Source organism: Scylla paramamosain, chromosome 30 (assembly GCF_035594125.1).
Source record: "Scylla paramamosain isolate STU-SP2022 chromosome 30, ASM3559412v1, whole genome shotgun sequence".
NCBI classification, from domain to species: Eukaryota; Metazoa; Arthropoda; class Malacostraca; order Decapoda; family Portunidae; genus Scylla; species Scylla paramamosain.
In genome coordinates, this window is record NC_087180.1 from 5654618 (window position 1) to 5679173 (window position 24556).

The following is a 24556-nucleotide window of genomic DNA, read 5'->3' on the forward strand; positions in this document are numbered from 1 at the left end:
TGATTTCTGGCATCTAGCCAAAAATATCTCCAATAACTTTGCTTCTTCTTCTTTCCCTCCTCTACTTCAACCAGATGGCACCACTGCTATCACATCTATTTCTAAAGCTGAACTCTTTGCTCAAACCTTTGCTAAAAACTCTACCTTGGACGATTCTGGGCTTGTTCCTCCCTCTCCTCCACCCTCTGACTACTTCATGCCACGTATTAAAATTCTTCGTAATGATGTTTTCCATGCCCTCGCTGGCCTAAACCCTCGGAAGGCTTATGGACCTGATGGGGTCCCTCCTATTGTTCTCCGAAACTGTGCCTCCGTGCTTGCACCTTGCCTAGTCAAACTCTTTCAGCTCTGTCTGTCAATATCTACCTTTCCTTCTTGCTGGAAGTTTGCCTACATTCAACCTGTTCCTAAAAAGGGTGACCGCTCTAATCCCTCAAACTACCGTCCTATTGCTTTAATTTCCTGCTTATCTAAAGTTTTTGAATCTATCCTCAACAGGAAGATTCTTAAACATCTATCACTTCACAACCTTCTATCTGATCGCCAGTATGGGTTCCGTCAAGGCCGCTCTACTGGTGATCTTCTGGCTTTCCTTACTGAGTCTTGGTCATCCTCTTTTAGAGACTTTGGTGAAACTTTTGCTGTTGCCTTGGACATATCAAAAGCCTTTGATAGAGTCTGGCACAAAGCTTTGATTTCCAAACTACCCTCCTACGGTTTCTATCCTTCTCTCTGTAACTTCATCTCAAGTTTCCTTTCTGACCGTTCTATTGCTGCTGTGGTAGACGGTCACTGTTCTTCTCCTAAATCTATTAACAGTGGTGTTCCTCAGGGTTCTGTCCTGTCACCCACTCTCTTCTTATTATTCATTAATGATCTTCTAAACCAAACTTCTTGTCCTATCCACTCCTATGCTGATGATACCACCCTGCACTTTTCCACGTCTTTTCATAGACGTCCAACCCTTCAGGAGGTAAACATATCACGCAGGGAAGCCACAGAACGCCTGACTTCTGATCTTTCTAAAATTTCTGATTGGGGCAGAGCAAACTTGGTATTGTTCAATGCCTCAAAAACTCAATTCCTCCATCTATCAACTCGACACAATCTTCCAGACAACTATCCCCTCTTCTTCAATGACACTCAACTGTCCCCCTCTTCTACACTGAACATCCTCGGTCTGTCCTTTACTTATAATCTGAACTGGAAACTTCACATCTCATCTCTAGCTAAAACAGCTTCTATGAAGTTAGGTGTTCTGAGACGTCTCCGCCAGTTTTTCTCACCCCCCCAGCTGCTAACTCTGTACAAGGGCCTTATCCGTCCATGTATGGAGTATGCTTCACATGTCTGGGGGGGTTCCACTCATACTGCTGTTCTAGACAGGGTGGAATCAAAAGCTTTTCGTCTCATCAACTCCTCTCCTCTAACTGACTGTCTTCAGCCCCTCTCTCACCGCCGCAATGTTGCATATCTAGCTGTCTTCTACCGCTATTTTCATGCCAACTGCTCTTCTGATCTTGCTAACTGCATGCCTCCCCTCCTCCCGCGGCCTCGCTGCACAAGACTTTCTTCTTTCTCTCACTCCTATTCTGTCCACCTCTCTAACGCAAGAGTTAACCAGTATTCTCAATCATTCATCCCTTTCTCTGGTAAACTCTGGAACTCCTTGCCTGCTTCTGTATTTCCACCTTCCTATGACTTGAATTCCTTCAAGAGGGAGGTTTCAAGACACTTATTCACCAATTTTTGACCACTGCTTTGACCCTTTTAAGGGACTGGCATTTCAGTGGGCATTTTTTTTTATTAGATTTTTGTTGCCCTTGGCCAGTATCCTTCCTACATAAAAAAAAAAAAAAAAAAAAAAAAAAAAATAGATAGATAGATAGATAGATATATACATGCATACATACATACATACATACATACATACATACATACATACATATATACATACATAGACTGAGAGATTGATACCTACGCAGACAGATGAATGAACGTGAGAGAGAGAGAGAGAGAGAGAGAGAGAGAGAGAGAGAGAGAGAGAGAGAGAGAGAGAGAGAGAGAGAGAGAGAGAGAGAGAGAGAGAGAGAGAGAGAGAGAGAGAGGACGACGACGACGAAAGGAAAAGGAAGATTGTTTAATATGAATGAGAATGAGAAATGGAAGAAAGAAGAGGAGAGAATATACACACTGAAAAGAAAAATAAAGTAAGAAAGAAAATGCAAATAATAAAAGGAACCAGAAAGACGAAAGGTGGAAAAAAGATAAATACAAGGAAAAAACTCAAAAGCATTGAGGAAACAAAGGAAATGCAAAAAGAAAAACGTAGAAAATATACACAACAAAACGAAAAGACGAAAGAAAGAAAACAAATACAAACAGACGAAAGGAAGATATGAAAAGTGAAGTACAAAATATTACTATGAGATTCAAACCATTCCAGATTCATCACCATTATCTTTTCTTTATCATGATTATCTTCGCATTTACTTTTTTTTCTATTTCTATTGTCACCATCCCCATTACCAGCGCAATGATGCCACTATCACCACCATCGCAATGAACCTACCTCTCTTTCACTAACTTCACTATCATTACTATTAACACCATCAGGCAAGAAACACCATTACAATCACTATTCGGCCACCATCATCACCACCATCACCATCACCGGTCACTTCACTATCACCTTCATTAGTACCACCACCACCACCACCAGCATCTCTATCGGAAGCACCATCACCACGACCGCCATCACAACCATCACCAGCAACACAGCAATGCATCGGGTTTACAGATAATGAGAAAGATTTAATAATTTAAGCGAGGGAATTGTTAGGATTCGAACCCCCGAACCCCGACAGGACACTCACCGTGCACGACATCTCACCAATCAAATCATAATGATCGCCATGGTACAAGTGGTGTTGAATCAATCTTGAGAATCCCGCCACTACAATACTGCTCCAGTACCACCGCTACTAACCGTTCCCCGCTTCCCATCTACCAACGCTCTCCGGGCAAAACATACACCTCCATCTCGCTAGGAAATGATAAGAGACAGAACAATTGCCTGAAAGCCTAACCCACTGATTTGGTGAAGCACTACACAGGCCAAGTGTGTTTTCTTTATTAGAACACACGTACGCTGCGTGGCTTGATGACCTCGGGCCTGGTGAGAGGCAAGTTTATGTTCCTAATACATAGTGACACCAGTGCTCCATCACTGTCTCCCTGTCTGTATGTATGTATGTATACGAGTATATGCATGTACCTGTGCATATTCTATGTACGAGTATGTATATGTATGTACGTATGAAAGAAACCTCAACTAGGGCGGAGTGGTCAATAATTACAGCTGAATATAACGAAATTTCAAAAATTCTAACTATCACAAGTCATAAGTAGAGCAGGCCTAACTTGGTGATTTCCTCCAGGGCATGTCGTTGCCCGAAATCTACACATTTTCTGGGGGCAGCGTCACTGCCACACAGTCTCCGTTATTTACCTTTAAGGCTTTTCATGGAGCAATGTTTTATACCAGTGTCCGGTCTGCTTTTAAGACCACCGCTGCTCTTCAGCTGCCTGCACGCCTCCCCTTCCTCTTGCGGACTCCCTGTACTAGACTTTCTACTTATTCTCATCCCTATCTTCACTCTTCCCTCTCGCGAGTCAACTCAGGAAGTCAGCCTATTTGTTTTTCCCTCTTCTTGTGACACAAACTGTCTAGCGAGGTAAATCGAAGCAATGTCAAAAGAGGATTATTTTTTTTATTTACTTTACTATTTCACATTTTTGGAGCGACAATTTAGTTTTATATTCGTTCTCGGTGCCCTTGAACGACCTTTCTCACACGTAGAAAAAAAAAAAAAATAATACAGTTGCCGCCTTGCCCTCACCGCCACCATCCCCCTTTTCTTCACCAGCCGGCCTCTCCCTTCCACTCCTGACCCTCGCCTCACTGGCCGCCACTCGCACCCTTGTTACTTCTTCCCCACGAGGCGATAACGTCACTACACACAATATTACAACAAAACAATTATTGCCGCATAAGCAACCAGTTCCTTTAAGGTTGGGGTTATGATAATGAGCTAACATGTTCAGTTAGTTTCTCATTAACATGACGATTTACCTTATTTATACAGAAATAAGCTACACCAACAAGCACAATAAACACATACTTAAGAAATAAATACACACATACATAAATAAGTAAATAAATAAATAAATATATAAATAAATAAATGAATAAATGTGTGTGTGTGTGTGTGTGTGTGTGTGTGTGTGTGTGTGTGTGTGTGTGTGTGTGTGTGTGTGTGTGTGTGTGTGTGTGTGTGTGTGTGTGTGTGTGTGTGTGTGTGTGTGTGTGTGTGTGTGTGTGTGTGTGTGTGTGTGTGTGTGTGTGTCAAGTATGTACGCTAATTTTCCTTATAATAACCAATAAGGAAAGACAAATCTCTCTCTCTCTCTCTCTCTCTCTCTCTCTCTCTCTCTCTCTCTCTCTCTCTCTCTCTCTCTCTCTCTCTCTCTCTCTCTCTCTCTCTCTCTCAAAAATTTCTCGTGAAATTTAAGAAACATTATTTTTTTTTTTCCGTATCTCTTTTTGATTTCCAAACACGGCGGTAAGCTGAGGGTTGTAAAGTTAAGTGGCGGGAAAAGTAAGCCCACCAAATGTGTCTCCATATATAGAGGGAGGGTGAGCTTCTCTGCCCATAAACACACAACCAACACGTGCATCAACTTACACACAGAACTTTTTCCCTCTATTAGCATCACGAAGACGTGCTAAAAAGCCATTCTGATTTTTTTCCAACAATCTTTGTTACGAAATGCTAAGAGAATCATAAATCCGAGTTAAAAGGGCAAGATAATGAAGGATTTTAAAGACAGAGGTGAATGACAGTCTCAAATGTTACTAAAATAAAGAGGACGAATTATAATGGAAATACAACGACCGATTTTAAAGCAAAAGTATTGCATTACTGATTCAAAATGTTGTTAGAAGTGTTATAAAGCAATAATGGAAAAATCACCTTAGAAACACAAATGGAGAATAACTGATTGTAAAAAGCAAGAACAGGACAGTAATCGCCGAGTGCTTTTCCATAAAGGAACACACTGCGATTACTGTCCTGTTCGTGCTTTTTACAACTGAGTTACTCTCCATTTGTGTTTCTAAGGTGATTATCCCATTATTGCTTTATAACACTTCTAACAACATTCTGAATAAGTAATGCAATACTTATTTTGCTTTAAAATCAGTCGTTATATTGCGGCTTCGGCACCATAACGGTTAAAAAGGAAAAAGAATAAAAACAGCAGTCCAATTTAAAGAGCCCCTGCAGTAATCTGATACTAAACACTATCCCCCTATTTGAAGATTGTATGGAGTGCATGTGAAGGATATTCTAAGTTGAGTTATGGAGCCGCAACAAACGAGTTTACAAGACACCTGCCAGAGTTACTAGAGAACGCTACCTTTCACACACACACACACACACACACAAAAGAAAAAAAAAAAAAAAAGACCGCCCTCCCAACCATACAGCTGCATTTCCCGTCTAATGAACATGTAGACTGACTTGAGTACACGTCACGGTGGATGCCTGTCACGACTCCTTCAAGCGGGGCATCCACCTGCCTACCACTCCGTACACTGATCTGATTACTGCCATGACTATCACAGAATTAAGCGTTATTTAGAAAAGTTAATACCTACATATAATCCGTAATGCATATAACCATTAAGAAGAGTTCAACCGCTGATCTAAACATGGCCATTATCATCATCATCGCTGGACCATTCGCTAAAAGCATTATCTTCAAAAAAATAAATAAATAAAAAATATATCATAAGACACTATTCCATTCACAGATCCGAATACAACCACTACCACAACCACTTCCACTAAAACTACATGCATTTGCCTAATCACATTTCTTTTTTTTTTTTTTTTTTGGACTACTGCCTATATAATCCCCGATATATACGTTTGTTACGACTCAACCTCCGCCGCTTTATTGGCCAACCTGTTTCTAACCCTTATAAACTTCCTACTTTTTTTTTTTTAAGCGGAAATTATACGAGCTTCCCTTGCCTGTTTAGTGTCCTTGTCCAGCCTCCTTGGGTAAAAAAAAAAATTAAATACAACCAAATCATAACCACTAACAAAACAAATCCGCGTACATATAAATTACAAGTTATTCACGAACCAATGCCAATGTATAATTCTGATGTATGTAATTATATACAGTTTAATGCCACAGTTTCTTTTTTTTCAATCATAAAAGGATACGAGACACTAAAATACAATCACCAGTACTTTCATTCAGTTACATGGTGTTTAATTAGTAGGGGCTTTACTGTTCCTACTATGTGCTGTATTTCAAAGTACTAACAAATTAATTCATTAAAACGAAAGAATGAAAAAAAAAAGGGATAGAAATGGGAGGAGAGGAGAAAGGAAGGGGAGGCATAAAGAAAAAGGTCGGACTCGGAAAGAAAAAGAATATCAAGGAAGAGAGAGAGTAAGAAACGAACGAACGAACGAACGAGCGAACGAACGTATGTACCAGCGAGAGAGAGAGAGAGAGAGAGAGAGAGAGAGAAAATCAAAATCATAAACAGGAACAAGAAATTACAGAAGGGAAAGACTGACCCGCAAAATAACAAATAAATGCGTAGACAAAATTGCACAAGGGAGAGATGGTGTGTCATGTCTTGAGAGGGAAACAATCCATGAACAAAATAACACATTCGATCCACGTGTTGAGAGTTCATTACGGAGTCGAGTCCAGTATCTTTCTACTCTGCATGTATGTAAATAAACCTGTACTTTCTTTCCTTCGTTATATATTTCTTATTCCTTCAACCATCGCGGCAGTAGTAGTAGTAGTAGTAGTAGTAGTAGTAGTAGTAGTAGTAGTAGTAGTAGTAGTAGTAGTAGTAGTAGTAGTAGTGGTAGTACAGCGCGTTATCACCACCGTTAGCCTCTAAAATTCCACCAAAATAAAGACTCCCCAAATTTCTACACTCACTGCCGTCGACTGCCCATTTATTATATATCAGCCAAACAAAATTTTACATCTCACCTTCACATTTAGTTTTCTTTCTCTCTGTTTTGACATTTTTTGCCATTCCCTAGTTCCTATTCTATTACCCGGTCTACTTAGTATTTGCTCACCGCATGACGCACCTTGTGACTATGAACCAAATTATAATAATTGAAGAAAACCTCACATATCTTTGACCCACCATGGCAACACCGTCCCACCCACCCCAGCTGATCGACGGCACAACTCTCACCCTCCCTCGCATTTACTTTCACCTCCCTTAAAGACTCAATACGCATTACCCCATCTAGCTACATTTGCCGCAGTCCGTAAAAGACGAGATACCACAACACATGATCATCCGTAGCGTCCCCACCCCGCGACACAGTCTACAGCACCCACCTGGTTCCCATACCGCACCACCCTACACCCCACCACACCCCGAAACTCACCTCGTGGGTATATATGGCAGCGTGAAATGTGAAAGGCTGAGATCATTAACACAAACGGACAAGTTGACGCTATCGTATGCAAGTAAGATAGATCTGATACCGCGGCGAAGTTGGGAGGGAAAGATTACAGAGCAGCTAGACATACGGTACTAACTCAGGTGTTGTAAGTGGACGTGGACCAGGTGCAGGTAAGGCAGGTAAAGCGCGGCTGGGTTAATTAAATCACCCCTAATGAGAAATGAGCGCGGCTGGCGGTTAATCGCGTGTGTAGTGGCGTGGAAGCACACCTCGCTACACTCCACTACACAACACTACACCCATCATGTATGCGCCCGGTGTGCCAGATATGGAAATAGGATGAGGTTTAGATGGAGATGCGCCGGGTGGCGAGGCGTCCCTGTGGAGTAATTGTGTTGCAGTGGTGGGAATGGAGACGTGGATAAAGGAGATGCGGCCACTGATGCATGGGGAAGAGCAACGCGGGGAGCGAGTGATGCTGTCAACTGTGTTTGGAGAGAGAATTCGTCTGCTGAGCTTCAGACGACTGTGTGTGTGTGTGTGTGTGTGTGTGTGTGTGTTATTCACCTACGGTCGCCTGCTGGTTACCCAGCCAGCCATTCCCCTACGAAACGAGCTCAGGGCTCGTACTGACCGATCTTTGGATAGGACTGAGCTACTCACACACCGGGACAGCGAGGCCACAGTCCCTCGGGTTACATCCCATACCTACCTCCTGCTACGTAGGTGTGTGTGTGTGTGTGTGTGTGTGTGTGTGTGTGTGTGTGTGTGTGTGTGTGTGTGTGTGTGTGTGTGTGTGTTCTGTCATACAGTAATAATAATAATAATCCTTCGGGTGGTCCTGTTACCGATCGCTATTGTATTAACATGCGGAGTGTTGAGTAAGCAATGAAGGCGAAGTGATGGTGCCATTTGGGAAAGTGTCACAGCAGTTACTTAACGGCATTCATATCCTACACAAACCAATTTGCACAAACCATTAGGCACTCCACAATCCCCCACGTGTTGCTCCCTAAACCATGACATATCACTACAGGTGGCTTTATAGAGTGGTTCGCAGGTACTCCACATGGAACGTGTACAAAGTTAACTCATTATTCACTGCAAACAGACCTGTACTGACCTGAATTGACCCAACCACATTAACTACATCTTACCTCACTCCACTTCACCTCGCCTAACTTAACCACATCAATTACCAACTAAACTCTCGTTATGCACTGCATTTTCTTTTTTTCAATGGGTACTGATTTCCTACTCACTATCATCACAAGCCTCTATGATTTTACTACAAGAATTAGACCCCTTCTTCATATGTCTGCTACCTGTCTATTCAAGGCCATCCCGACAAAACTCATTCTTCATGAGTTATCTTCTTATCCTGCTTTCTTTTACTACTTTTTTTTTTATTCCTAGGTTACCATTATATTGCTCCAATTCCCCTTCTGTTTAATGCATGACATGCCCTTCTGGCATTTACTTTGATCTTCTGACTGGTCATTGTCTAAAATGTCACAACTTTGGTCTGCTCAGACCTATTCCATCTCCTCTGCCAAGCCAAACTGTTGAACTACAATGTATATTATGTACTATATATTATACTATATACCATACCTTTAAGTCACTACAGTGGGGCAATGAACATTATGGGCCTTCTTCACTACTGAACTAAACTTCTATGAAGTTGATCTCTTATTCATCCTAAATTACACCAATATGGCTTTAAATCACACTACAGCAGGACAACAGACACCACAAACATTCTATACAACTAACATGACTGAAGCAATATATGTAACACCTCAAATGCAGTCATGGTTAGCAGTATAGTTACAGATTGCATTCACTTCTAGTTTTCAGCATTTTCTCTCAATCTTGAGTCCTACAATCTGCTGAGAATCTCTTCATAAAACCTGACAAATGATAGATTCTCAGATAAGAGAACTTAAGATTAAAGAAAATGCTAAACACACTAAGTGAGGGCAGAAGGTTACCCAACTTCAGACCATAACTGTGGATGTGGTTTGTGGTGTGGCTCACAATTGCTAATATAATGAGGTTTCATTGTCAGGCAGCAAAGATCAGTGATTCCAAGGTACACAACTCGAGGAGGAGGCAGTAGGCACCTGCCAAAATGATGATTACTCCCAGTGAGATCTAAAGCACTGGATCAGGGAACTTATCATTAAACCCAGCTGTGACCTCACTGAACATTTCCGTTTGTGTCTCACAACACAAGGGGGCAGTCTCAGCCTGCCCTCTAAAGATAACTCTTCCTTCACACAAAACTACTAGCACCTAATAACTCAAACACTCTTCACTCAAAAATTCAAAATTATCATGGTGACTCCTACACCAGCCTCGGAGTCCCCATCTGGGGAGGGGACCACAAATGTCCCCAGGTCGGACTGCTCTTCTAATAACAACCCTAAGTGTCTTGACACCCCCCCTCAACTTTTTCTTCATTAACTTCAGCAACATTCACAATCTAAGATCTAATTTTCAATCTCTAGAACACAACCTCTTCTTCTTTTCCTCAATGAAACTCAGATGTCTGAGGCAACTGACAATAGCCCCTTTTCTGTTTCCTCCTACTTTCTCTATCCTCATTTTCAATCCAAAGCTGGATGTTGCGTTTATGTGCACAATGACTTAACCTGCTCTTGTGCCCACACTCTTGAATCTTCTGAGTTTTCCACCATCTGGCTACGACTACAATGTCACTCTCAAACTAAATTTATCTGTGCTGTATACCTCTTACCTAACTCCTCTGACTATAAGACATCCTTTGACTACTTAACTTCCAAAGTGGACCACATTCTGACTCTCTTCCCTTTTGCGGAGATCTCCATTCTTGGAAACTTCAGTGTTCACCACTAGCTTTGGCTTTCCTCTCCCTTCACTGGCCATCCTGGTGAACTAGCCTTCAACTTGGCTATCCTCTACGACTTAAAGCAATTGGTGCAACACCCTACTCGTATTCCTGACCATCATGGAGATATACCCAACATTCTTGACCTTTTCCTGACCTCTAATCCTTCTGCTTATGCTGTCACCCTCTCTTCTCCATTGGGCTCCTCCGATCACAATCTCATATCTGTATCTTGTCCTATCACTCCAATCCCTCCTCAGGATCCCCCTAAGCAGAGGTGCCTCTGGCATTTTGCCTCTGCTAGTTGGGGGGGACCTGAGGAGGTATTTTGCTTATTTTCCTTGAAATGACTATTGCTTCCATGTCTGAGACCCATCTTTGTGTGCCAAGTGCATAACAGAGGTGACAGTGTCTGGCATGGAGACGTACATTCCTCACTCTTTTTCTCAACCTGAACCTTCCAAACCTTGGTTTAACAGCCAGTTTTTGTGCTATACATGATAGAGAGGTGGCCCACAAAAGGTACTTAAGCCTTCCATTACCAGAATCTCATGCACTTTATATTTCTGCCTGGAACCATGCCAAGTCTGTTCTCCAACTAGCCAAAAACTCCTCCATAAATAAAAAGTGTCAAAATCTTTCAAGATCTAACTCCCCTCGTGACTTCTGGCATCTAGCCAAAAATATCTCCAATAACTTTGCTTCTTCTTCTTTCCCTCCTTTATTTCAACCAGATGGCACCACTGCTATCACATCTATCTCTTAAAGCTGAACTCTTCACTCATACCTTTGCTAAAAACTCTACCTTGAACGATTCAGGGCTTGTTCCTCCCTCTCCTCCATCCTCTCACTACTTCATGCTACCTATTAAAATTCTTCGTAATGATAATTTCCATGCCCTTGCTGGCCTAAACCCTCAGAAGGCTTATTTTCCGAAACTGTGCCTCCGTGCTTGCATCTTGCCTAGTCAAACTCTTTCAGCTCTATCTGTCAACATCTACCTTTCCTTCTTGCTGGAAGTTTGCCTACATTCAGTCTGTTCCTAAAAAGGGTGACCGCTCTAATCCCTCAAACTACCATCCAATTGCTTTAATTTCCTGCCTATCTTAAGTTTTTGAATCTATCAACAGGAAGATTCTTAAACATCTATCACTTCACAACCTCCTATCTGACTGCCAGTATGGGTTCCATCAAGGCTGCTCTATTGGTGATCTTTTGGCTCTCCTTACTGAGTCTTGGTCATCCTCTTTTAGAGAAACTTTTGCTGTTGCCTTGGATATATCAAAAGCTTTAGATAGAGTTTAGCACAAAGCTTTGATTTCCAAATTACCCTCCTACAGCTTCTATCCTTCTCTCGGTAACTTCATCTCAAGTTTCCTTTCTGAACATTCTATTGCAGCTGTGGTAGACGGTCACTGTTCTTCTCCTAAATCTATTAACAGGGTTCTGTCCTGTTACCCACTTTCTTCTTATTATTCATCAATGACCTTCTAAACCAAACTTCTTGTCCTATCCACTTCTATGCTGATGATACCACCCTGCACTTTTCCACGTCTTTTCATAGACGTCCAACACTTCAGGAAGTAAACATTTTACACAGGGAAACCACAGAATGCCTGACTTCTGATCTTTCTAAAATTTTTGATTGGGGCAGAGCAAACTTGGTATTGTTCAGTACCTCAAAAACTCAATTCCTCCATCTACCAACTCAACACAATCTTCCAGACAACTATCCCCTCTTCTTCAATGACACTCAACTGTCCCCCTCTTCTACACGGAACATCCTCAGTCTGTCCTTTACATATAATCTGAAGTGGAAACTTCACATCTCATCTCTAGCTAAAACAACTTCTCAAAGTTAGGTGCTCTGAGATGTCTATGCCAATTTTTCTCACCCTTCCCCAGATGTTAACTCTGTACAAGGGCCTTATCTGTCCATGTGTGGAGTGTTTCACATGTCTGGAGGGTTCCACTCACACCGCTCTTCTACACAGGCTGGAATCAAATGATTTTCCTCTCATCAACTCCTCTCCTCTAACTGACTGTCTTCAGCCTCTCTCTCATCATTGCAATGTTGCATCTCTAGCTATCTTCTACCGCTATTTTCATGCTAACTGTTCTTCTGATCTTGCTAACTGCATGCCTCCTCTCTTTCCACGGCCTGGCTGCACAAGACTTTCTTCTTTCTCTGTCCACCTCTAATGCAAGAGTTAACCAGTATTCTCAATCATTCATCCCTTTCTCTGGTAAACTCTATAACTCCCTGCCTGCTTCTGTATTTCTACCTTGCTATGACTTGAATTCCTTCAAGAGGGAGGTTTCAAGACACTTATCCTTCAATTTTTGACTACTGCTTTGGACCTTTTTCTGGGTCTGGCATCTCAGTGGGCTATTTTTTTTATTGGATTTTTGTTGCCCTTGGCCAGTGTCCCTCCTACATAAATAAAAAAAAAAAACTATGGACATGATTGCATTCCACTTCACCTTTCCCCAAGCATTTTTTTTTCTAAAAAGATTCCCCCCATGGACATTTTGCCTTCTGGACATTTTTCATCTTTTAGGATGAGGTGTGATGTGATGTGTGGTGTGGTGCATTGTGGTATCACATGGCTTGGTATTTGGTGTAGTGTAGAGCAGTGTTCTTCAAACCTTTTTTTCATCATGGCCCAGTTTAATTTTATATACTTCCTTCACAACCCAGTACATCTAATCTGTTGTACCTTTATACCTCCAATATGGAAACTGATTCACACACACAAACACACACACATTACTGATTTTGAATTACTGCTCATGTATCTGTTTATAATGTGGCAACCCACTGAACAAGAGATTGCAACCCAGTTTTGGGTTCCAATCCACTCTTTGAAGAACCTTGGTGAAGAGCAGTGTTGGTATAGTGAGGAGAGGAGAGGTATGGTATGGTATGGTGTGGTGTGGTGTGGTGTGGTGTGGTGAATTGAGGTGAATTGTGATGAAGTGAGGTGAAGTGAGGTGAGGTAAGGTGAGGTAAGGTGAGGTAAAGTGCAGTGTGGTGTGGCATGGCTTGGTGTTTAGTTTGGTGTGGTGTGGTGTGGTTGGTGCTTGGTGTATGGTGTTTGGTGTTCAGTGTAGTGTAGTGTAGTGTACTGTGGTAGAGTGTGATATAGTGTGCTGTGGCAGCATGTAGTGTAGTGTAGCATAACACAGTGTGATGTAATATTGTGTAATATAATGTATTGTGGTGTGGCTAGCATTAAGTAGTATGGTATGGTGTTGTGTGGTGAGATGGTGTGGTGTGCTGGAGTGCTGCATGTGTGATCCAAAGTGATAAAGTGGTGTGGCATGACAAGTAAGTAGCCTCACAAACTACATATCAATGAGCTTAATTGTGAACTGAAAGTTAACTTTTGATTATTCTGTTGCAATAATGGACCTATAATTGCAAAATTGAGATAAATAAGGTGACAAATATGATTTTTTTTTTCTTTTTTTATGTGTCAGGGAGACCAGCCAAGGGCATAAGCTAACTTTAAAAAATGCTCAAAATGTTCTCCTCAAAATGGAAATGGGAAAATAAATAGGTGGGATGACCAATTTAGTTTTTGAGATGTCTTGATACTCCTCTTGTGAAACAGTTCACATTGTAGGCAGAAGAAAAAACAAACAAGAAGAGAGTTCCAGTTTCCCCAAAGGCAGGAGGAAAAAGTGATGTGCAGACACCATGGGACAGGAGGGGGATAAGCATGCAAGTAACAAGTTCAGAAGAACAATAACTGGAAAAATCAATAAAAGAGAGTAAGGGCTCGTCCAGACTGGGGTTCACATTGCATAACGTGTGGCACAACTCCTGTTGCGTGAGGTGTTAAGAGAGTGGCAGTTTGTCCACACTGTACCTCTGTTCTATTGCACATCAGTTGCTGACAGAGAGGACATTTTATTGCATTTTATGGCATGAATCTTCTTGATTATCACATCAGGAGTCACACTACAATTTATTTTATTTATCATTTCACTGCACACAGTAATCAGAGATGCACTTCTTAAATTTTTGTAGTCTTTGCTTTTCACTTTCCATAGGCATGGATGCTGCTTCAACAAATCTATAAATAGCAAGATATGTAGCCTGCTCCATGATGACAAAATATCATCAGTAGGCTTGTAATTATGCATTTGCCTCTGTGTACATGGAAATGCATGTTTTGATTATATTTAAAAATAAGTACATATTTGTAATTTTTTCCCATAATACAGCATATTTTTTAAATTCTTATGAGTTCATGGTGAGTAATCTATATGTAGCCTAATAGTATTCTTAAAAATAATTTCTTGTAAGTCTCACAATATGTAATTTAAAAACTGGTTTTGAAACAGGATTAGATGAAATACTTCATAAGTGGAATTCCTGCACTCAGTTTACATGGAATAATGTGCATTGGTACTTTATATATGAAAAACTTGTCTGCTTATTTTCATTTCATATCCTAGAAATAACAAATTTCCACTTTCAGTTAATATAAGGAATGTAATGCTGCTTTTCTGTCTCATTAAGTAAAGAATTTTGTTAGTACATAGTGTCTTTCTCTTTAGTGCTTCATGAAAAAAATGCCACTTGGTCACAATCTTTACCAAATCTTTATATAAAGCAAGTCCTTTTGGTAAATTACTGCAGAAAATTTATGTTATCAATTAAAGTAAGCTAAAACTATTACCTAGCTTATTATCATCAATCATCATATTTTTCTTAGGAAATTATATATTATTAAGGCAATATAATTATCCAAGTCTAATCATCAGCCATTGTGTGAATGGGACGGTAAAGCAAGTGGCAGCAATCCTTCCTCAGTGACAGCTTGTCAGTTACTGTTGTGCACAACACATTGCACAACCTAAACCCCAGTCTGGAGGGGCCTTAAGAGATGCAACAATGCAGTGGTAAGTGGGAGGATCAAGACAGTTTTTTAAATGAAAAGAATCAATACAAGAATCAAACAAAAGCTTTTGACTCTGCCCTGTTTAGGAGGGCTGTGTGAATTGAATCTCTCCATAATGCATGGGAGCAGTGCCCCATATATAAATCTCCTGAACAGAATAAGTAACTCACGGCAGGGAAAGTATTAGTGGAGGTAACACAGAACACTTAACTTCAAGGAATCTCCATACTGTGCCTGCCCTTACAGACATTATACTATGCAAATTAAAATAACACATCAACATATATTTGTAACCATCTTCCACAAAGAATAATGCCCATAATACCCACAGATTATACCTTCCTCGTATTTCATGCAGTAGCTAATTGTTCTTTACATCAAACTGTAGTATGTACAGAATAAAGTTATTAAATTAAACTACCCCTAAATGGTTGGTGTAGTTTGAAATCTCTTGTAATCCCATGTAATACTCTATCAGCAACTACTTTAATTCAACAACTCTTTCTTATCACCACTGACATACAAGCCAAGGCAACTTGTGGGAAGCTGTTTTCTCTCTCTCTCTCTCTCTCTCTCTCTCTCTCTCTCTCTCTCTCTCTCTCTCTCTCTCTCTCTCTCACAATCTCATGTCAGTTTTCATTTTCATCTAAGCATGACCTTTTGTCCAATACAGACAACTCTCAACATTCACAAGTTTGATCATTCACAGATTAGCACCAGAAGAGAGATGTCTGTGAACTCAAGGGTTGTCGCCAATTCGAATCATGTGTGAAACACAGCTCACCATGCCATAAACACACACACCACACTGCCCACCATGCCAGCACACATTCCCTCTGTTACCTGTGTGTTGTCAATCTAGCACATTTTTGGCAACTAACAAGGTACACTTCCTGCTGCCTGTATATTCTGTTGATACATTTCACTGCAACCATGTTCTTGTTAACACTCTCATCATATTTTCACCATGGCCCCAGAGATCTTCCAAGACATGGTGGAGACACCCCTAAGCATGAAAAGAAGATGCTTGCTCTAGAAAAGGTGAAGTTATTAAGTACAATGAAGGATAGAAGGCAAAAGAACAGAGCACATGGTGGTGACAGCAGTGATGATGTAGCATTGACAGTTGTGTTGGTGGTACCAAGGAGCAGAGAGGGAGGAGTGAGAGGCTACACCACAATAATCATCATTAATTTACTTTCTTTTATCAGGTTAAATTAAGTGTTTGTATATACGTGATTTTTTTTACCTAAACAAGTGCAAACAGGTGCATTTTTAAGGCAATGCACCACCATAGCAGGATCAGAAGTCTTCAAGGAGGTGCACCAATTATTCACCGATTATCAGCACTTCCGGATATCTCTGTTACTCATCCCAAAAATATTAAGGGCTAGATGTATATCTTTCACACATGTTTATATTTCACTAAATATTGTAATTTATATTCTTTTGCTTCAAATTTTAATCAATGGGAGCTATGGTTGCAGTCACAGGGATTGAAAGTCACATTGTTGTACTCTGAAAACATACCCATCAACACTGTGAGAAACTATTATATAGGTCTGCAGTATATACACTTAGGAATACTTATGCCTTATATATGAAAGTGTTACATGTTGGAACGATCAACTGCATCTAAGAAAATCAGCATTACTGTAATACTCAGAAAATAATTATAACCAGTGTATGCATAAAAGTGGTTTACTAACAATAAACAAATGTAACAAGTGAACCAGTGCAATGTCCTCCAAGCATGCAGACATTACTATCCTACAAATTACTATCCTAGAGGACAAACAGCACTAGTTACTAGGCACTACCTTCTTCATATCATCAGGTGCAATGTCTCCAAGCATTTAAATCATAATAAGGTGAAGTACTACATTACTGTGATGCTGCAGTTCATTGGCTGCAGGAAGGGTTGTGACATGTGCTTCATTCACACAAGAGCTTGTAATCAACTAATATATATGTGATACAATTTGACATACAAATCATAGCAAATTTCATCTCATAATCTGAACATTTTACGCCCCATCTTTTACTCTGCTAGAAGTTCCAGTACAAATCATGTAAGAATCAGCATGTATGGTGTTTAATGGAGATGATAAAGCTATTTCATGACTTGCACTGTTTTCCCTTTCAATGCTGTCCTTGCTTTATCTTAAACTTTCTCCAAACAGTGAAAATGGAAGTGTGAATGATCAGATTTGAAAACTAGAAGATACTCATCAAGTCAGGCAACAGATGTGGACTGATAATGATGTTTAGCATAAAATTGTCTTCTATAACTTCATGAATCCTCTTGTTGCATGATATTTGGAGAAATCAGAAACTTTGACACTATCCTCAGTTTGTACACATAACCTCCTAATAGAGCCCATCCAAATATCCTCACATAGCAAACAATCCCAGATCTATGATGATTCTTCAAATAGAGCAGTACCAATATACTACAAAAAATCAGTCTGCCATGGAGGACTAATTTTCAGAAATCATTTAGAAACTGTGCATTGCTCAAGCTCTTCAGCACTGCCTTATAAAATATCAATACAAATAAAAATCAAACTACATAGTCTGTGCTTGTACTAAATATGTATAATCCAAGTTTTAGCTTGGAAGTGCACACTGTCTACTGCATCAAGCAAAAAGCACACACATTGTGCAGTACTGGCAGCTATGGGACTGTACCTAGCGTGCCCGCAGGAGAGTTCACAGCCGAGACATAGAATGTACTGTCTGGTGGAGCAATAGTGAGAACAGGGTTAGTGGAGACCTAAACATTAGGGTTGTTAGTACACTGACTTAAGCTAAGCCCAGCACCAGTCACCTACAAGGGAGATACACTACCACCACCACTACAACCACCACAATGTAAGATACTAATAATAGTCCTCAATACAAAAATTTACACCAAATTATGCATGTATCATATTTTGGAAAAAAAAAAAAAAACACTACTTTTGATTAAATGTAAAAAACAAATTCAATCATATGATGCAATGATACACATAAAATTTTATGATAACGTTCAACACAGTATTCATAATTTTTTTAAGATGGCAATATTGAATAAATTAATATTATAAGCATCCTTTGTTTCTGTTCTTCAGGTCATTCATTCAGATTAACAGATTTCTCCTCATCTCTGCCTTCACCATTAAGCAATATGAATACAACTATCATATCTTATTACCTCTCACTCCTGTTTCCTATGCCCATGTCTTGACAATGCCATCACTATACACAGGACCAAGTGAAACAAAAGGCCTACAAAACACCATAAGACTCAACACATTCTTATTTTTAGCATTCAATGTGGTCATTGGTGCATCTCTATAACCACTACCCATCTTCACTATAGTCTCTATGATAATTATTCATCTTCAAATAGTCTCTATAACTACTATTCATCTTCAGTGCACTTACCTCTACTACACTCTATAACTAATATTCATTTTCATCATAGTTTCTCAAACCACAACTCATGATCAACATTACTAACCAGACTAAAGCACATCGAACAATGGGCAGGATCTTCTTTCATGAGATGGTAAAACAGTCACAAGATAACTTAATATTATCAAATTATGTATCAATAATAGGCCACACATCATAAAATCATTTCATCACTATACCCTAATGTAAACTTCATAGTTCAAATCAATGACACTTCTGTTACTCTCATCGATTATCATGACACTTCTGTTACTTAGCATTACCTCATCAATTATTATATTTTTTTTTATTTCCATCACCAATGTCCAATATTTTCTTGTGCATTAACATGTTTGTGCCTTACTGACTTTTTTTCAGATCATTGATACCTACAATTTGTTCCTTCTTCCTATCAAAGCTGCACAACTCATTCTGGTTTCATGGCTTCCCTACAGCACACCTTTGCAGTACTACATCATTACCGACTCTCTCCATATTGCACTCATTATAAAGCATGCCAAAATTTCAATCTATCAATCAACTTCCATCCTACATTCATCATGGAAATCTCATAATGATGTTTCACTAAAACCTCCTCTAACATTTTTTTTTCATGTGAATGTATGTGTCATAATAAAATGAGTATAATAAATAAATTCAAAGACCACATTACTAACTTCATTAAGCAATCATCCTTGCAAATCCTCCCACACCACTGCCTGGCAACTCATAACACACAAATGCTTACTTTGTGCAGCGTTGATTTGTGAGACCTTGCGTTTTGTCTCTTTGTCATCAGAGATAATCTTCCCCAGGATGGCACTAAATCTTGTGTCCCGACTCCTGTCTTTTTTGTGCAGCTGTCCTATGCACACCTCCTCTACCTGCTTGGCACATGACTTGTGAATGTTCATCTCACAATCTGCAATTAAAGAAGATAACCATTAATATTAGCTTTGATGAATTCACCAGACAGAGAAATCATGATTCTCTAAGTTACTGCAAGCACCTTTACATCCACCTCCATATGTTCAATATTCCATAAAGCTAAACACCCAAATGCACCAACTCTGTTCTGTTCAAGTCTCCCTCCTGAATTGTATTTAACACTTAAGTTTAAATAGAAGTTTTGAAATCTCATCATTCTATGGAGGTTATCAACCATTCCAAATTGGAGAAAACTAGTGTTAACATCAAATTTGGCCTCATCACGAAGAAAACTAAGTCAGACAGACAGACAGAACAATTTCAACATTAAAAACAATTTCCACTTTTCAGTTTTAAAGGTGTCTCCTCAGAGAACATCAGTGAACAATGAAATATATACAAGACATATTACACACCCAAATGTAATTAACCCAGTAATGAGACTGTTACTCTATCATGTGAATATTTCTAAGTATCTCAACCTCGGGTACAGACAAAACTATCCCACCATCATTTGGATTTTTTTTTTTCTCTAAATTTAAATCCACAAACTGACCTTAGCTTAGCAACATCTCAGTTTATAATATCATGCATACCTATCTCAGAGCACTGTGATACTGGGCAGGAATATGATAGTCTTCAAATGTGGCAACCCACCACCCCTTCATCTATGGTGCTTACCATCCCATGGTGCAACCAGCCTAGTCAAGTAACACTGCCCAATGTAGACAATGTGAGCCACTGGAGGTCACCAAAGATTGCAATAGCAGAAAGTTAAGAACCCTGTATTTTCACTTTACACCTACTATAGTAAAAGCAGAAAGAATTTCAAACTCAAGTCTCTATAATAATGTAAATATGAAATAAACAGTGGCATGAAACTGTGTTGGGAAAAAAGAAGTTGAAAGAAGTAAGAATGACTGAGAAGATGTGTGGAACAGTGTGTGTGTGTGTCTACTGTCAAAATAAAACACCCAATGTCAATTACACAGGCAATCACATACAACTCATATCATGGTAGCCTTTATCCTACACTTACAGAATGGATTATAACTTCCTTTCTCCCTATATTAGATCAAGACACTTATGCTACCAACACTTACTGGCACACTGGTAGCCCTGGGGAGCAATACCCCAGATAAGGAGGCCACAGTGGTTGCAATAGGTCACACTGTAGTATGTGTGCTGATTGAAGTGGTGGTCCCGAAACACTTGCTGCAACACAAAAATATCTGTCCAGTATGGTAAAATAGTTACTAATCTACGATAATATATTTAATTATTAACTAACACTACCCTCACTTTAAATTTCTTAGTTTAATAATAAATTCTTTCATGTGATCTCCTTTCTATTTCTACACAACAAATTTTTATACTAAATCTCACAAACTTGTTTACTTTTCTTCCTTTTCATCCTAATCTTTCTTTCTAATCACAATCCATGCATTTCTTTCCCATACATTTTCCTTCCAGATACTCTCTAAACACATGAGCTATTGTTTAAATACATTTATTTAAATAGTAGGGTACACGACAACAGACAGTTGTTAAAACATACAACTGCAATAATGTTATAAAATTTTTGTAAATATTTAATCAGAATAACAAACCAAAGCTGGCATAACAAACTCCCCACTCCTGCGAGCACTGGAGTTTTAATAAAATTGTAATCGGAATAACAAACCAAAACTAGAAAGACAAACACGCCATTTGTGTAAGTACTGAAATTTTAATAAAAATTTAATCAGAATAACAAACTAAAATTTGCAAGACTAACTCACCACCTGTCCAAGCCGCTGCAGCTCACCTATCCCCCACCCTTCTTTCATCTTCTCTCAAACCTCTTTCCCTGTCACCTCCCCTCCTGTTTAACTATCTGAGATAAGGGACAAGTGAGTGATACCTTGCTCTCTCTCTCCCCCTCATTCATTTTATATCATTTTTGCTTCATCCTTTCTCACTTTTTCTCACTCTTGTATATGTAATTCATTTTCATTCTCAATCAGTCTCCTTCTATTTAGCAATCCTTAGGATTATTCTTACTTTCACAGGAAGAGAGAGAGAGAGAGAGAGAGAGAGAGAGAGAGAGAGAGAGAGAGAGAGAGAGAGAGAGAGAGAGAGAGAGAGAGAGAGAGAGAGAGAGAGAGAGAGAGAGAGAGAGAGAGAGAGAGAGAGAGAGAGAGAGAGAGAGAGAGAGAGAGAGAGAGAGAGAGAGAGAGAGAGAGAGAGAGAGAGAGAGAGCTCCAACTTAGGTGGGATTTACTGTATGTATACATGTGATGCCAGCAGTAGGTAAATGTGGCCAATGCTTGTCAAAGCAGTGCAAAACTCGGTGATAATGCTCGAAACTCAGGATCATAAGAATTTAGGATAAGGCATGAAACTCAGGAGGGTACTGTATATACAATGGACCTCCACCCATCACTGGTTCAATCAAAGCACCCCCCATTTTTATGCAGTTATCGGCTTTGGATTATATTTATTTATCTATTTTTATTTATTTATTTTCTTATTTATTTATTTTATTTATTTATTTTTTTTTTATATATATAACCAAGCACCAACCATGCTCCCTTCCACACTCCCTTCACTTCCCACAGACCTGCACTACCCTTCCATACATCAGACTCACGCACTACACCACTGGCCCATTGCCTCATTCTAGCCACACCCACCATCATGTGTACACACTCTCCTGGGGTGCATTTGAGAGCGTGACTCAGGATACCCTGAATGTTACATGTTGTCTCAAACACCTGCCTGGACCGTCCAGGTGACCTACTCAGAACATCCCAGGACGCCTACTTTTGAGCAATGACATCACGTCAACAAATAAGGCCACCCAAACAGAAACCTAAGAATGTTCTAGATACATTTCCAGTCCCAAGGCTACAATGCTGTTTTCATATGCATACATGCACTGAAGTATTGCACAAGTACCAAAATATACCATACAATGAAAATACAGTATAAGAGTGATAATTATGACGATATAGCAGTCTAACGAACATTAGCGTAGATAAATTTCTACTATTTATTATCAATCACAGTCAAGGTAGTAAAGCTGGGTGGCACGCAGGCTGTGATGTGAAATGTAGGGTAGACCAGCAACACTGAGCTCACCAATCTACTCTTGGACGATTCTGGGCTTGTTCCTCCCTCTCCTCCACCCTCTGACTACTTCATGCCTCGTATTAAAATTCTTCGTAATGATGTTTTCCATGCCCTCGCTGGCCTAAACCCTCGGAAGGCTTATGGACCTGATGGGGTCCCTCCTATTGTTCTCCGAAACTGTGCCTCCGTGCTTGCACCTTGCCAAGTCAAACTCTTTCAGCTCTGTCTGTCAACATCTACCTTTCCTTCTTGCTGGAAGTTTGCCTACATTCAACCTGTTCCTAAAAAGGGTGACCGCTCTAATCCCTCAAACTACCGTCCTATTGCTTTAATTTCCTGCTTATCTAAAGTTTTTTAATCTATCCTCAACAGGAAGATTCTTAAACATCTATCACTTCACAACCTTCTATCTGATCGCCAGTATGGGTTCCGTCAAGGCCGCTCTACTGGTGATCTTCTGGCTTTCCTTACTGAGTCTTGGTCATCCTCTTTTAGGGACTTTGGTGAAACTTTTGCTGTTGCCTTGGACATATCAAAAGCCTTTGATAGAGTCTGGCACAAAGCTTTGATTTCCAAACTACCCTCCTACGGTTTCTATCCTTCTCTCTGTAACTTCATCTCAAGTTTCCTTTCTGACCGTTCTATTGCTGCTGTGGTAGACGGTCACTGTTCTTCTCCTAAATCTATTAACATTGGTGTTCCTCAGGGTTCTGTCCTGTCACCCACTCTCTTCTTATTATTCATTAATGATCTTCTAAACCAAACTTCTTGTCCTATCCACTCCTATGCTGATGATACCACCCTGCACTTTTCCACGTCTTTTCATAGACGTCCAACCCTTCAGGAGGTAAACATATCACGCAGGGAAGCCACAGAACGCCTGACTTCTGATCTTTCTAAAATTTCTGATTGGGGCAGAGCAAACTTGGTATTGTTCAATGCCTCAAAAACTCAATTCCTCCATCTATCAACTCGACACAATCTTCCAGACAACTATCCCCTCTTCTTCAATGACACTCAACTGTCCCCCTCTTCTACACTGAACATCCTCGGTCTGTCCTTTACTTATAATCTGAACTGGAAACTTCACATCTCATCTCTAGCTAAAACAGCTTCTATGAAGTTAGGTGTTCTGAGACGTCTCCGCCAGTTTTTCTCACCCCCCCAGCTGCTAACTCTGTACAAGGGCCTTATCCGTCCATGTATGGAGTATGCTTCACATGTCTGGGGGGGTTCCACTCATACTGCTGTTCTAGACAGGGTGGAATCAAAAGCTTTTCGTCTCATCAACTCCTCTCCTCTAACTGACTGTCTTCAGCCTCTCTCTCACCGCCGCAATGTTGCATCTCTTGCTGTCTTCTACCGCTATTTTCATGCTAACTGCTCTTCTGATCTTGCTAACTGCATGCCTCCCCTCCTTCCGCGGCCTCGCTGCACAAGACTTTCTTCTTTCTCTCACTCCTATTCTGTCCACCTCTCTAACGCAAGAGTTAACCAGTATTCTCAATCATTCATCCCTTTCTCTGGTAAACTCTGGAACTCCTTGCCTGCTTCTGTATTTCCACCTTCCTATGACTTGAATTCCTTCAAGAGGGAGGTTTCAAGACACTTATCCACCAATTTTTGACCACTGCTTTGACCCTTTTAGGGACTGGCATTTCAGTGGGCATTTTTTTTTATTAGATTTTTGTTGCCCTTGGCCAGTATCCTTCCTACATAAAAAAAAAAAAAAAAAAAAAAAAAATCTAGGGTTCAGGGGGACGACA

The 24556-nt window shown here is 40.1% G+C and overlaps 1 protein-coding gene across 5 annotated transcripts in view; it reads right to left on the bottom strand.

The window, feature by feature from the left end:
* LOC135116181 (rho guanine nucleotide exchange factor 11-like) overlaps window positions 1-24556 on the bottom strand; it is a 112614-nt gene that overhangs the window by 6426 nt on the left and 81632 nt on the right. For 4 of the 5 annotated variants that reach the window (XM_064033482.1, XM_064033481.1, XM_064033478.1 and 1 more), the window contains 3 exons: window positions 20780-20891; window positions 19498-19671; window positions 18003-18050 (listed from right to left, as the gene is read on the bottom strand). In XM_064033482.1, coding sequence (XP_063889552.1) covers window positions 18003-18050; window positions 19498-19671; window positions 20780-20891 — 334 coding nt within the window. The remainder of the gene's footprint in view (window positions 1-18002; window positions 18051-19497; window positions 19672-20779; window positions 20892-24556) is intronic. The other variant, XM_064033479.1, reaches the window with a different exon arrangement.